Here is a 15,131-nt window from a genome sequence, read left to right as displayed (position 1 = left end):
TAAAATGTATCCACACAACAACAATTTAAGAGTTTTGTGGAGTTTAGATATAGGTGATACAGAAATAAAAATTATATGCCCAGGAAATAATCTTATAATATACAGTAGCTTATGTAAGAGTGAATGCTAGTTAAAAATTCTAAAGAAAAAAGTAGTTTACAACCACCGAATACATGAATTTTTCATATTGAACTTCTTTTGATCAGTCTCTTTACAGAGAAAATTTTAAAGCTATTGTTCTCTTCTTTCCCTCCCTTCCTTTTCTTTCTTCCAGCAAACGAATAAGAGCATGATTTTGGAATCAGTTAGAATTAGGGGCGCCTGGGTGGCTCAGTCGGTTAAGTGGCCGACTTTGGCTCAGGTCATGATCTCGCAGTCCGTGAGTTCGAGTCCCGCATCAGGCTCTGTGCTGACAGCTCAGAGCCTGGAGCCTGTTTCAGATTCTGTGTCTCCCTCTCTCTGACCCTCCCCCGTTCATGCTCTGTCTCTCTCTGTCTCAAAAATAAATAAACGTTAAATTAAAAAAAAAATTAGAGTTATATTTAAATCTTGGCTATGCCATATATTAACTGTGTTATTTAGGGCAACTTACTTCATATCTTTAATTCTCAGTTTATTTTTGAACAAAATATGACTGATTATATGCCCTCACTCAGTTGTAAGTATTGAAACAATGTTTGGCATACAAGGTAAGCACTCAGTGGAAATAACTATTATTTTCATTAGTTATAGTTGAACAAGTCATTACTACATGTTTACTTTGTATAAGAAACAGTATGAGTCTCTGGGAATAAAAATATAAATAAATAACTATGCTACAGGAATCAGACAACAAAAAGACGTAAAAAGTATCCAGATTGGCAAGGAGGAAGTATAACTTTCATTATTTGCAGCTGACATGATACTATATATAGAAAACCTTAAAGACTCCACAAAAAAACTGCTGGAATTAATAAACAAATTCAATAAAGTCCCAGGATACAAAATCAACATACAGAAATGTGTTGCATTTCTGTACACCAATAATGAAACAGGAAAAAAGAGAAATTAGGAATCAATCCCATTTACAATTGCACCAAAACCAATAAGATACCTAGGAATAAACCTAACCAAAGAGGTAAAGAATCTGTACACTGAAAACTATGGAAAGCTTATGAAAGAAATTGAAGAAGACACAAAGAAATGGAGAAAAATTCCATGCTCATGGATTAGAACAAATATTGTTAAAATGTCTATATTACCCAAAGCGACCTACATATTCAATGCAATCCCTATTGAAATAGTACTAGCATGCTTCACAGAGCTAGAACAAGCAATTCTAAAATTTGTATGGAACCAGAAAAGACCCAGAATAGCCAAAGTAATGCTGAAAATGAAAAACAAAACTGGAGGCATCACAATTCTGGATTTCAAGCTGTATTACAAAGCTGTATTCATCAAGACAGTATGGTACTGGCACAAAAACAGACACCTAGATAAATGGAACAGAATAGAGAACCCAGAAATGGGCCCACAAATGTATGGCCAACTAATCTTCCACAAAGCAGGAAAGAATGTCCAATGGGAAAAAGACTATCTCTTCAACAGTTGCTGTTGGAAAAACTGGACAGCAACATGCAGAAGAATGAACCTAGACCACTTTCTTACACCACAGCCAAAAGTAAATTCAAAATGGATGAAAGACTTAAATGTGACACCTGAAACCATAAAAATCCTAGAAGAGAACTCAGGTGGTAACTTCTTTGATATCAGCCATAGCAACTTCTTTCTAGACATGTTTCCTGAGGCAAGGGAAACAAAAGCAAAAATAAACTATTGGGATTACTTCTGCACAGTGAAGGAAACAATCAACAAAGCTAAAAGGCAACCTTCAGAATGGGAGAAGATATCTGAAAATGATATATTTGATAAAGTATAGAAGGTTTATTATCCAAAACATATAAAGAACTAATAAATCTCAATACCCAAAAAACAAATAGTCCAATTAAAAAATGAGAAGACATGAACAAACATTTTTCCGAAGAAGACATACATTCAGCAGACATGTGAAAAGATGCTCAACATCACTGATCATCAGGGAAATACAAATCAAAACTACTATAAGATACCACCCACACCTGTCAGAATGGCTAAAATCAACAACACAAGAAACAGGTGTTGGTGAGGATATGCAGAAAGGGGAACACTCTTGCATTGTTGGTGGGAATACAAACTAGTGCAGCTACTCTGGTTTCCTCAAAAAGTTAAAGAATAGGATTACCCTGGGGCACCTGGATGGCTCAATTGGTTAAGCATCCTACTTTGGTTCATGTTATGATCTCAAGGTTCATGAGTTCAAGCCCTATTGCAAATTCTGTACTGACAGCTCAGAGCCTGGGGCTTGCATCAGATTCTGTGTCTCCCTCTCTCTCTGCTCCTCCCTCTCTCATACTTTGTCTCTCTCCTCTCAAAAATAAATAAACATTAAAAAAAATAAAAAAAATAGGACTATCCTATGATCTAGCAATCACACTACCAGGTATTTACCCAAAGAGTACAAAAATACTAATTCAAAGGGATACATGCACCCTAATGTTTATAGTAGCATTATCTACAATATCCAAATTGTGGAGAAAGCCCAAGTGTCCATCAACTGATGAATGGATAAAGAAGAGGTGGTACACACACACACACACACACACACACACACACACACACACACACACACTGGAATATTAGCCATAAAAAGAATGAAATCTTGCCCTTTGCAATGATGTGAATAGAGCTAGAGAGTATTATGCTAAGTGAAATAAGTCAGTCAGAGAAAGACAAACACTATATGATTTCACTTATATGTGGAATTTAAGAAGCAAAACAAACAAGCAAAGGGGAAAAAGGAGAGAAAAACAAACAATCTAAGAAACAGAGGCTTAACTATAGAGAACAAACTGATAGTTACCAGAGAGGAAGTGGGTGGGGGGATGGGTTAAATAGATGATGAGGATTAAAAAGCACCAGGTGTTGTATGAAAGTGTTGAATCACTATATTGTACACCTGAAACTAGTATTACACTGTATGCTAACTTTCTGGAATTTAAAATCTTAAAAATATATAAATAACTATGGTCTCTGTTCATGAGCAGCTCCACATGAGACAATTAAGTATCATAAATCACAGGGACTACTGCTAAAGATAAGTGAGCAGATTTCTGTGAGAGTACCATGGGGGAGGAAGAAACCATCAGGGGAGACTTCATAGGGGAAGTGATAACTCAAAAATCTTCTCTTGGACTCTTGGAGGGCCTTATCACATCTATATATCTTGATGTAAGGCTGGCTGTGTCCCCAGAATTCCTTGTTGATGGGTTCTCAGTGACAATCAGGCCTACTGGAAGTGTGCCAATATAAGGTTCACATAGTTTGTTAGCTTTCCTGGATCAATTTAGTAGTGAATAGAAGGATTGGGGAGGCATACTTTAAAGATGTTCCAAGCATTTAAAATCATGAATTTTGGGGTGCCTCGGTGGCTCAGTCAGTTAAGTGTCTGGCTCTTGATCTCAGCTCAGGTCGTGATCTCACCGTCTATGGGATTTGTGCTGACAGCGCAGAGCCTGCTTGGGATTCTTTATCTCCCCGTCTCTCTGCCCCTTCCCTGCTCACTCTTTGTCTCTCCAAATAAATTTAAAAAAAGTTAAAATTATGAATTACTTTGGTAAACATTGATGATATTTATAATGGTGACTTGCATTATAGTGATATCCTTTACTTAGCTTTTGGTAGCTGGGTCTGCATAGGGCTTAGAATGCAGACTGTTTATGTATTACATCCTTCGTTATACTAAATCCAAGCATTTGCATTTCTGGTTCCCACACTCAGAAGTGATTAAAATCAATTAGTTCCATAGTTCTTCTTTGGCCTTTCAAGTGGAAATAAAGATTGAACCTTTAGCTCCAGCCAGATTGCATTATTCTCTTACTATTTTTCAGGTTTAAGAGCATTTTCTCAATCTTCTTCTTCTCCCTAAAATGTTAATATCCCTTCCTCCATTTCTTCGTATTGGAATTCTGAAAAATCTTCACTATTTCTAAGAAGTCCTTTGCAGATTTGAGGGTATTGCTGCATAATATAGTGCCTGTTACAAAACGATTAAATTAAGAGGGAGTAAAGTTTAACAAGACTAGCGCACAATGCTCTTAAACCTGAAAAAGTAGGCAGAATCCAGGGGAAGAGAATAATGCAGTCTGACTGGAGCTCAAGGTTCATGCTTTGAGAAAGAAATTTGGATTGTTTCAATAGGAGGGCTATGGGTGTGTAGTAAGTTGGATTTTAGACTATGGATATTGAGTGAGTCTGAGAAAAGAGTAGATATGGTCAGAGGCACGTTTGAGTTTAGATGTCTTCACTTAGTGAATGTTTTGAGATTAATTCCCAGCAACTGTTAGGGTCTAGGATGCTCCAATAATAAGGTGTGTCTGAACCTCACAGATTTGAGTCATCTAGGTCTAAATTTCTATCATGAGTAAGTTTATGCATCCTACTATCCACTGGCAGTTTATTACCCTCATGTTAGCACTATCCTTTAGTCACATCAGTGAAGAATTTTCTAGAAGTTGTTTAAATTCATTTTATTTATGCTACTCACTGTTATTGATCATTATTTTTGTGTATGTCTATCTCCAACATTAGAATGTAGGCTCACTTAAAGTATAGGTAGTGTTTAATTACCTTCTGTGATAATACTGTGCTCATAGTAGATACTCAATAATTGTTTTGAAAGAATTAGTTAATGGCATAAGGCAGTCTCAGATCAGCCATGAGCCTGCTGATCAGCTTATATGATGTAATGTGCAAATTTCCTACAGCAATTAATTTTGCTAACACTTCACATGTTTGCATTAGTGTATCTAATCCTATCAATAAGGCTAAGACACAGATAATAGTATCTTCCTAATTTAGGAAAAAAAAAGGCTTATAAAGGTTCAGTAAATTTCTCAAGATTTCATAGCTAGGATTTAAATTAAACACTCTTACATATAGATCATTGTTCTTTACCATGATGGCACACTATTACCTGAAAGAGAAAAATAGTATTAAATTAGCCAGCTGAAGGAGGAAAAAAAATGTTTTTGCTATCATGAATAGGAAGAAAAGGCTCATTAATTTTTTTCTACATGCAATTATTTCTAGCATAATCCAATCATGTTCAGTCCAGGGTGGAGTCCTGTATCTGTCTCTCCTAGTTGTTCCCAGGTGGGTAGATAAGCTATAGCCTTACCTTCTGAAGCAGTGAGCTGCTGTCAAGATCCACATGCTACTGATCAGGATGCCTCCGCAGTGGTGAACATTATTCGTCTGTAGACTGACTTGCCATGGCCAGTCTCCTTCCTCAGCCTTAGTGCCTCCTAGGATCCTCTCCGCAGACAGAGTTATTAGGTCTGTACGGGCCCCACATCCTAATAAGAAAAAAGCATTAATGTGCTGGGAAGATTATGATTCATTTACATTTGGGAGATGCTGTTAGAGTCTCTCCATCTTTTACAGCTTTTCTGTCTTTTGTGTATTTGTCCTTAGAACAGGCTAGCCTTTCCAAAAGCAAGATTAATGTGTTGTTTTTTAGAGTACCTTTGTGACTACTATTGCCTATAGACTGCATTTTAGAGAATATTTCTGAACTTAATTGACATAGAGACTTCAAATTCTAGAGCAACTTTAGAGTTCTCTGAAATTCCTCATCAAAGGGGGTTAAGATAGGTTAGTGCTGGATATACCAGCTCAGGCCACAAGTTCACTAGGAAATTTCCATATAGCTTTGCTACTCCAAAGTATGATCTGTGGACCTGCAGTATGGGTATACCCTGGAAGTTTATTAAAAATGTTGACATGGGGGCGCCTGGGTGGCGCAGTCGGTTAAGCGTCCGACTTCAGCCAGGTCACGATCTCGCGGTCCGTGATTTCGAGCCCCGCGTCGGGCTCTGGGCTGATGGCTCAGAGCCTGGAGCCTGTTTCTGATTCTGTGTCTCCCTCTCTCTCTGCCCCTCCCCCGTTCATGCTTTGTCTCTCTCTGTCCCAAAAATAAAATAAACGTTAAAAAAAAAATTAAAAAAAAATGTTGACATGTTGGCACTGTGTAGAATAACCTATGGGTCTATCAATGAATGAATAGGTCAAGAGAATGTGTGTGTGTGTGTGTGTGTGTGTGTGTGTGTGTGTGTATACACACACACACAAAGGGATGTATACATATATATTTGTATATACATACATGCATACAGGGATATTATTCAGCCTTGAAAAGGAAGGAAATCCTGTTGTTTGCAAGAACATGGATGAACCTGGAGGGTATCATGCTAAGTAAAATAATCCAGACAAAAACAAATCCAGACAAAAACAGCCTGATACCATTTATATGTGGAATCTTTAAAAAAAAAAAAAAAAAGTCAAACTCCTAGAAAGAAAGAATAGAAAGTAGTTTCCAGGGGCTTGGAGGGTGGGGGAAATGTGGAGAATTTGATAAAAAGGGACAAACTTTCAGCTATAAGATGAATAAGTTCTGCTGAGGATCTAGTGCAAAACATAATGATTATAGTTGATAACATTATTGTATAATTGAAATTTGCTAGGAGTGTAGAACTTAAATGTTCTCACCAAAAAAAGGGTGGGAGTAAATATGTGAGGTGATGAATATGTTAACTAGATGGGAGAATCTTTTCATAATGCATATGTATAACAAATCATAATGTTGTATACTTTAAATATCTTACAATTTTGTCAATTATACCTCAAAGCTGAAAAAACTTGACTCTAAGACCCACACCAGGAAAAAAAATCAGAAGCTGCATTCACCCTCTCCCCAAATTTATTGTGGAGTAATTGACAAATATAATTGTATATATTTAAAGTGTACAGTGTGATGAGTTGATATCCATATACATTGTTGATTACCAAGATCAAGATAACCAACACCTCCATCACATTACATAGTTAACTCTTCTTGTGTGTGTGGTGAGAGTGCTTGAGATCTACTTAGCAACTTCCAAGCATACAATACCGTATTATTAACCGTAGTCACCATGCTGCATGTCAGATCCTCAGAACTTATTAGAAGCTACATTCTTATGAGTGATTCATGTCCACATTGAAGTTGGAGGAAAACTGCTTTCATCAAGAAATCTCCATAGTGGTAATCCAGCTCATCGTGGAAGTTCCAGTCTACCTCTGCAACTGACTCTATATTACCAAATGTGCCATTTTTCAAGGGCATATTTCACAGAATATTCTTGAGGGTAACTGAGGGTTTCTAAGCATCTAGATGAGGTTTATTTAAGTGTCTTAAAGGAGAAAGCCCATGAACACTCCAATGGCCAAAGCAGAAATGATTATTCAAGCCCTCTTCATCCTCATTCCCATGATTTATTTCCTTTTGTTTAGTCTATTACTAAGAAATAAGAAGTAAATCATCAGCAACAACTTCTATTGCTCTAAAGTAGTGACACTACTTCAATAGAACATCCATCCAAAGGCATTTTTTTTTTTCTTACAGACCTCCAGACTTTCATTAAGAATATACAAAGAACGGGGCACCTGGTTGGCTCAGTCAGTTAAGGGTCTGATTCTAGATTTCTGCTGAGGTCATGCTCTCACGGTTCTGAGATTGAGCCCTGTGTCCAGCTGGGCCCTGGCAGTGTGGAGCCTGCTTGGAATTGTCTCTCTCCCCTGCCCCCCTCTCTCACAAAGTAAATAAATACACTTAAAAAAAAAAGAATATACATAGAACATAAGTTCCTCTGCTGCATCCTTCAACCAAATTCCCTAGTAAATTACTTAAGCACATTTTCATTAAAAATAAGCATGAATTAAATATAAAATGAAGTTGAAAAAGGTACCATTACCTTGTAACATCACTTAAGTATCTGAGATAGGCCAGCTATTGAGGTATATTGAACTAATTTCTAACTATATTTCATCAGCCAGAGAAGTAAACAGCTGTTTTCTAGGGATTATATTTCTGCTATCCTAGCCTGAGAGTATACAGAATGACATTGGAAAGTAGTGACTTTTCCTTAAGATTTGAGACCTAAAACTAACATCACTTTTTATAATTTATTTTTTTTACTATACTTTTCGATTAACCTAAATCCACAACAAAGCAAGCTATTCTGGTGATTAGGAGAAGCCATATAAATGGTGTCACCAAACATAATTTATAAGTCTAAGGGAGTGCCACCATAGAACTGGGGCAGGAAAAGCTTCCCAAAGCTGCAAAAAAACTTTTCCTGAGGCCAGACTTGACACAGAATGCCATTGCTGCCAGCACCTTCCTCTAAAAGGAGGGGAAAACCTACAATCACTCCACTGGCCGTTGGAATCAGCAATGTCTTATCTCAGACCACAGGAGTGAAGTAAGAATAAAAATAACACCTCAATAGAAACTACCTTGACAAAGAGTGCAAATACTTGAATGTTTACTATTTATATTTTGGAAACCATTTTTATAAGGTAATTTTGAAACTTACCTTGAGTGAACATATCCACTGTATCCTGGTCAGTAATTGCTGGTGTTAAAAAAAAAAGTGAGAGTAAGATGAATACAATAAGGACTGTATATTATTACATGTAGTCTTAATTTCTTAGATGTAGTCTTCAGACAACCACCATCAGAATCACTTAGGGCCTGATAAGATACATACAGATTTCTAGGCTTCATCTCAGATCTGCTGAAAGAATCTCTGAGTCATAAGTCCTAGAAATGTGTGTTTAGTCTTCCCCCAATTTATTGTTATCTATACTTAAGTTTGTGCTTTTTTCTCATCAAACACTAAAAGATACTTAAAAGATATTTAAAAGATATTCCTGCTTTCAATTCACTCAGTTTAGTTGGGAAAAGAGAAACATAAGCAAGTTGTTGAGATATGATGTGATAAGTCGTATAAGAGAAGTTAAGTTTTCATTTACCTGAATATATATGTAGGTATATATTGATACATCTGTATTACTCAACTGATACAATTCTTAGTACTGCAGGTGTAACAGTGAGAAAAATACAGGAGGTCTGCCCTCACGTGACTTACAGTTTAGAAATTATTTAAAAAAAATCATTCAAATAAATTTAAGTATGAAGTAGAGAGGAGAAAGGAGAGGGTGGTCATGCTACTTGAGATATTCACCAAGTTATCATGGTGAGAAAAACATATGAGCTGTATTCTGAAGACATGAAAGGAATTTTCTAGGTAGACAAGCAGTGAAAGTGTATTCCAGGTGGAAGGTGTAGTGGGCACAAGTGCATGGAGATGTATGATGTTTGTGGAACAATGAAGTCAGTAGAGCTAGGAGTGAAAGTGTGACGTGGGAAAATGGGAGGAGGGCGCAGACAGAAAACTATGTTGATAGTAGATAGTGAAGGTCTGTCTATTCGAGTGTAAGGTCTGCACATGCTACAGCCCTCTCAAACTCAAGGTCACCAAATTTTACCCCAGATTTGCTACTTTTGTTATATTTCCTCCTTTAGGAAATGATTCCACTTCTACCAGTGGCTAGAATTCTGAAACAGTCTCCAGTTCCCTCCCTTCCTGTCATTTTCACATTTTATTTGCTTTCAGATTTTGTATCTTCTAGCCTCTAACTATCCTTTGAATCAGGCCTATCCTCCCCATCCCTTTGGCTACTACTTTAGTTCATGCTTTCATCATTTAACATCTGTACTATTCTTTTTTTAATGTTTATTTATTTTTGAGACAGAGACAGAGCATGAATGGGGGAGGGGCAGAGAGAGAGGGAGACACAGAATCGGAAGCAGGCTCCAGGCTCCGAGCCATCAGCCCAGAGCCCGACGCAGGGCTCAAACTCACGGACTGCGAGATCGTGACCTGAGCTGAAGTCAGACGCTTAACCAACTGAGCCACCCAGGCGCCCCTAACATCTGTACTATTATAACAACCTTCAGTCTGTGTTCGCTGCCTCCACCTTTGCACTTTTCAATGTGTCTGCCTTTACTTTACCAGGCTGTTTTTTTTTCCCCTAAAAATCTATGTCCGATCATATCCTTCCTTGCTTGAAAGCTTCTGATGAGAAACCAGTTTCTTTTTTCCTATAAAAGATATCTAAACTTCTCAGACAAGTTTTCATGCTTTCTAAAATCAATTTTTGCAAACTTATTTCCTGCCAGAACTTTCACAGGGTTTGGGTATCATATCTGCTTTGTGTCAGGGGAGTCCAAATATCCTTTTGGATGCCAGGAATAAAAAGAACTGACCACTCCTTTTTATTCTTTGAATGAGAGAGACTTGAGTTCAAATCCTGCCTCCCCTACATGAAGATTGCAGGACTCTGGGCAATTGTCCATCGTTTCTGAGTGGGAACAATAAAAGTAGAGTCTATGGTTGTTGTGGGGATTAAACAAATTGTAATGGATGAGCATCAGCCAGCCAGTCAGAAGGATGTAATAAACCATGGAGCTAGAGCAGTGTCTTGGAAGTCCCTAAGCATTAACTCTTCAATTGCAGGGGGATGAACTGAGAGTCTGGGGGTAAGGATGGGAGGATTTGAAGAGGCTGGGGAGACATCTTTGTGGGCTTGGTACAGTGGTGGTTTACCGATAGATAGGAAAGCATTTCAATATCGTAACACTTAGTATAGCTATAACAGGCATATACTAATTGAATACCAGTCCAGTGTGGGGGCTACCAAAATCCTTTAATCCTGAGTTTATATTAAGGGAATCATGGTTTATTAATAGTGCATGACAAAGTTGGAGGAGTGTCCTTAAATTCTATGTACATATCAAGTCTTTTGTTTTTAGTCATGCAAGAAATATTAATGGAGCATCTATTATGTAGTAGATGGTAGTAGAAGCACACTGGGATGAACAAGAAAGACTTGTTCTTGCCTTTAGGAAACTTACAGAGTAGGATGAAGACAATCAACAGAAATATCACACAAATAATTTTGTAGTTTTGATTGTGATAAATGTTATGAAGGAAAATGGAGTCCATGATACAGGTAAATAATTGAGTAATAGAAGTTAGAAAAGGCTTACATTAGAAACCAGTGACCCAGATGAGACCTGATGGATGTAAAGGGATGAACTAGAGAGTATTATAAGAAACTGAAACAATCTATACAAAGGCCCTGAGTCAGGAGGAGCAGAGTTTGGCAGGTGGTGGAAATGAAAATGTGGCCAGATTATGGTGAATAAGGAAGAGTGGTATAATAAGTAGCTGAAGGGGTAAGTTTGAACCAGATCATGCAGGGCTTTAAATGAGATGGTCGTATCATTTATTGTCCAAACCAAGATACTTAGGGATTAATATTAATAATGGTTCTTGGACAATTGACATGAACTGGGACTGTCCTGGGTAAGCCTGGGTATCCCAGTTACAGGTCTTTTTTTGTTTGCTTGTTTTGTGTTTTTGTGGGAAGTCATGGGAAGCTTTTAAATAATGATGAGATTATGTTTTAAAATATAAAACATAACTTCATCAGTATGTGGACAATAGTTTGGAAGGGGCCAACAGTAAATAAAACGGGTAGTATGGAGGCTAGTGCAAATAGTTCAAGTCAGAAAAGATGTTGGCTTGGACCAGAGTGGTAGCAATTGGGATGGGAAAAAATGAAAATAGATTCAAGACAAGAAGAGGTACAGATATTTTCAGAGAGGAGTTAGGATGTTGCTAAATCTTCTAATTTTCTTCTTTATTCTAGAAGTATTAATCACACACCTCCCGATTGCATGCTGGGTTCTGGGTGAGGTGGAGTGTTAATTCAATTGTTCTCTGACCTTGAGCAGCTATTTACCATTCCTATAGCACACCTACAGATTGAAGATCTGACAGTAATGTCTCTCCTGTTGAGAGATAAGGAGTGTTGAGAGGGAAAAGTAATAAAGAATGTTTAGCAAATAAAATTTATTATATGAATGCTAAATGATTCTTTAAATTTTAGAATGTTTTATATTAGAGAACTATGTATTATGTCTAGCTTTATAATATATAGTTTTCATAAAGTTTAATTCCAAGGAAAGAAAAGTCAGTCTCATTAAATTAAAATATGAATTAAGACTGGTTTAGTTGATATATTGGGATAAAATGGTATATAAAAATGGTACTTGCATGTTATCTCAGTTGAAGGGTTTATTTCCAAGTTTCCAGAGTTATTCAGCATGTGGTGTAAAACAGACTCAATTCTCCTTTTCATTGATGCTCCATTGTTGTTTCTAGTGAATTTAAATTTCATGACAACATCTGCTATCACACCATTACCCTCTTGCCTGAAAACCATAAATATATTAAAAAATAGATAATTATAATTTTCAGTTCTGTTTATATACTCTTATTGATTAAACATTAAAAAGATTCATTTGGGCAGTTCAACTTTAGAATTTAACTGGTCACATAACAGTGTTTGCATACTTAATGATCTATCACACAATGCTGTTCCACAAATATTTGATTTTGATGCATAGTATGTTGTATCCACTATTTGGTATAGCTTGCTTTGAAGTCAGAATGCCAGAATTTGAATAATACTAGCTCTGCCATTTATGGTTTGACTTTGGTAAGTTATTTGTTTCTTAATCTTTCTGCATTTAAGTCTCCTCACATCAAAATGGGTTGTTATGAAGATTATGTCCATTAATATATGCAAAACTTTTGGGAAGAGTGAATAGTATACAGTACATATTAGTTTTATTAGACTTCACATATCTTAGAAAATAAAACAAAACACCCTTATCTCATTAAACAAACCTGTAAGGAGAGAGGTTCCAAATTTATGTGACTTAAAGCCTCAGGTTAATTTTCTATTACCTAAACCCATTAATGTGGCTACAAAAGCAAAATTTAACTTTTGTAGTCATATGTTAAAATTTTACCTCTGTTATCAGCTAACCACAGATAGTTCTCACAGTGAGCCTTAATAATTTGACTGAAGGCTATAATTATCAAAAATTGATATAATTTCCACTTCTTTCTGTGTAAATTACCATGTAAATCATTTCCTTCACCTAACATTGGCCATCTTCTCTCCTGAAAAGGTGCTTTAGACAAATTTGTCTCTCAGATTCATTTTAGGCCTCCTTTTCTCCTCTCAATAGTCATTTCTGCCGTAATATTTATTCCAGATATTAATTTAATATTTACTTAGCAATATTAAATAGGTACCTTCTTGCACTAGGCACTGTTCTTGGTTTCAGAAATTAGCTGTGACCAAGATTCACAGTTGCTATTCTCATGGATTTTGCAGTTTAGATGGAGGAGCAGACACTGAAGAAATAATTTATATCCATTTCTAACATCTCAAAAGCCCAAATAATTAAAAAAAAAACCTTCTCCATATAAAATAACCAGAAGTGTTTGATAAAATACAATACATTTCATTTGGAATGCAAAGCTAAAGTCACATTAAAGGAAGGGAAATCTTGGAAAGCCAAAAATAAGGAAAATGAATATTATGTGATAAGCACTAGAGTATCCAACAGGCTTGACTTTTAGCATTTACATAGTTGCTGGAGAGGACTCTTTGGGCTAGTGCTAAATAGGGAGATGAACATTAGGTTTCTAAATAAGACCAGGATTCTCAAAGAACTAAACCCTCAATGAAAGCATGGATTGGAAAGAAAAAAACACGCTCATCATGTCATTAAAAAAAAAAAAAAAGAAAGAAAGAAAAAAGGTCTGTAGGTCTATGGGTCTTAGGGTTCCAGGTCTAGACAGAAAAAAGAAGATTCTCCTGATAATTCATGATCAAGAGCCTAGCTACCTGAAAGTTTTGGATTTATAGTACCACCACCTTCATGGTTCCAGAAACTTTAAGAAATTAACAAACCAACAAACAAAAAAGGTCCATATGCTGCTGATCCTCCTAGAGTAACAAATGCTCTGTAATATTGAATGTTAAATCCAGGCTGCATAGTGTCTTACTTATGAAGTGGGATTAAATATCAGCATACAATCCCAATGGCAAACAACATATCATGAGCTAGATTCAGCAGAAAAAGAAGAGCATCCTCAAAAGCGTCACATAATAAAATTAACAGATAGATAACAATACTTGAAATGACTAATGACATAAAAGGGGAATCATAAATATGAGAAAAGTATAGGACTTTATCAAAACAGACCAGACAGGTTCACAAAAGAAACAAACAGAGCTTGCAGACAGGAATACATAATCATAACTTTTCCCTGAAAGTAAAAACTCAATGGGTGGGTTACATAGAATATGACAAAGCTGAAGAGAAATTAGTGAACTGAAAGATGAACATAAAGACATCACACAAAACGTAACAGATAAAGAGATGAAACAGATCAAATAGAGGCTAAGAGACTAGAGAAGGCTCAATGTTTACCTAATGCAAAACTAAAGAATAACAAAAACAAAGGAGCAGCAATATTACAAGAGATGATGAGAATTATCCAGAATTGATGAAGGCATGAAGGCTTAGATCACAATGAGCCTGAGGCATACTAAATAAAAAAAAACCCACACATACAAATACATCATTAAAAAACTGTGAACTCCACAGACAAATGGAAGATATTCAGACAATGGAGAAGAGATTAGCTACCAAAGAACATTTTGACTGAAGGACAGTTTCTTTAATAGCAATGAAAAAGGTGATATATAATTGTATATATACACTGAGAGCACAATAGCACTGAGACACAATAGCTATTAATTTGGAATTTTATATCCATACTAAAGTCTTATTCAAGAATGAAGATAAAATAGGACTTTTTGTAGACCAAAGAAAAATTAAAAAGGATACTTTACAGATCATTTACTCTTGTGAAAATTTATTTATTTTATTTTAGAAAGAGAGTGTGAACAGGGGAGAGGGGCAGAGGGAGAGAGAGAATTTTAAGCAGACTCCATGCTTGGCATGAAACCCAAAGCAGGACTTGATCTCATGACTGTGAGATCATGACATGAGCCGAAATTAAGAGTTGGACGCTTAACCAACTGAGCCACCCAGATGCCCTGACTCTTGTGAAAATTTATAAATGAAGTACTTCAGTAAGAAAGAGATTGCACGTAGGAGAGTTGAGGTACAGTAAGAAATAGGGAACAGAGAAAGTGACAAACTGGTAATCTATCATTACAATGACTGATTTGGTGTCATTATAAATAAGGTGGAGCTAAAACATCATTCATAATAA

At 36.3% G+C, this 15,131-nt stretch overlaps 1 protein-coding gene across 1 annotated transcript in view; it reads right to left on the bottom strand.

The window, feature by feature from the left end:
- Nucleotides 1-15,131, bottom strand: part of TMPRSS11D (transmembrane serine protease 11D) — a 55,733-nt gene that overhangs the window by 5,322 nt on the left and 35,280 nt on the right. The window contains exons 5-8 of the mRNA XM_045474946.1: nucleotides 12,080-12,241; nucleotides 10,466-10,611; nucleotides 8,493-8,531; nucleotides 5,255-5,432 (exon numbers count right to left, since the gene is read on the bottom strand). Coding sequence (XP_045330902.1) covers nucleotides 5,255-5,432; nucleotides 8,493-8,531; nucleotides 10,466-10,611; nucleotides 12,080-12,241 — 525 coding nt within the window. The remainder of the gene's footprint in view (nucleotides 1-5,254; nucleotides 5,433-8,492; nucleotides 8,532-10,465; nucleotides 10,612-12,079; nucleotides 12,242-15,131) is intronic.

This window comes from Leopardus geoffroyi, chromosome B1 (genome assembly GCF_018350155.1).
Source record: "Leopardus geoffroyi isolate Oge1 chromosome B1, O.geoffroyi_Oge1_pat1.0, whole genome shotgun sequence".
Lineage (NCBI taxonomy): Eukaryota > Metazoa > Chordata > Mammalia > Carnivora > Felidae > Leopardus > Leopardus geoffroyi.
This window is presented reverse-complemented; position numbering and strand designations above follow the sequence as displayed.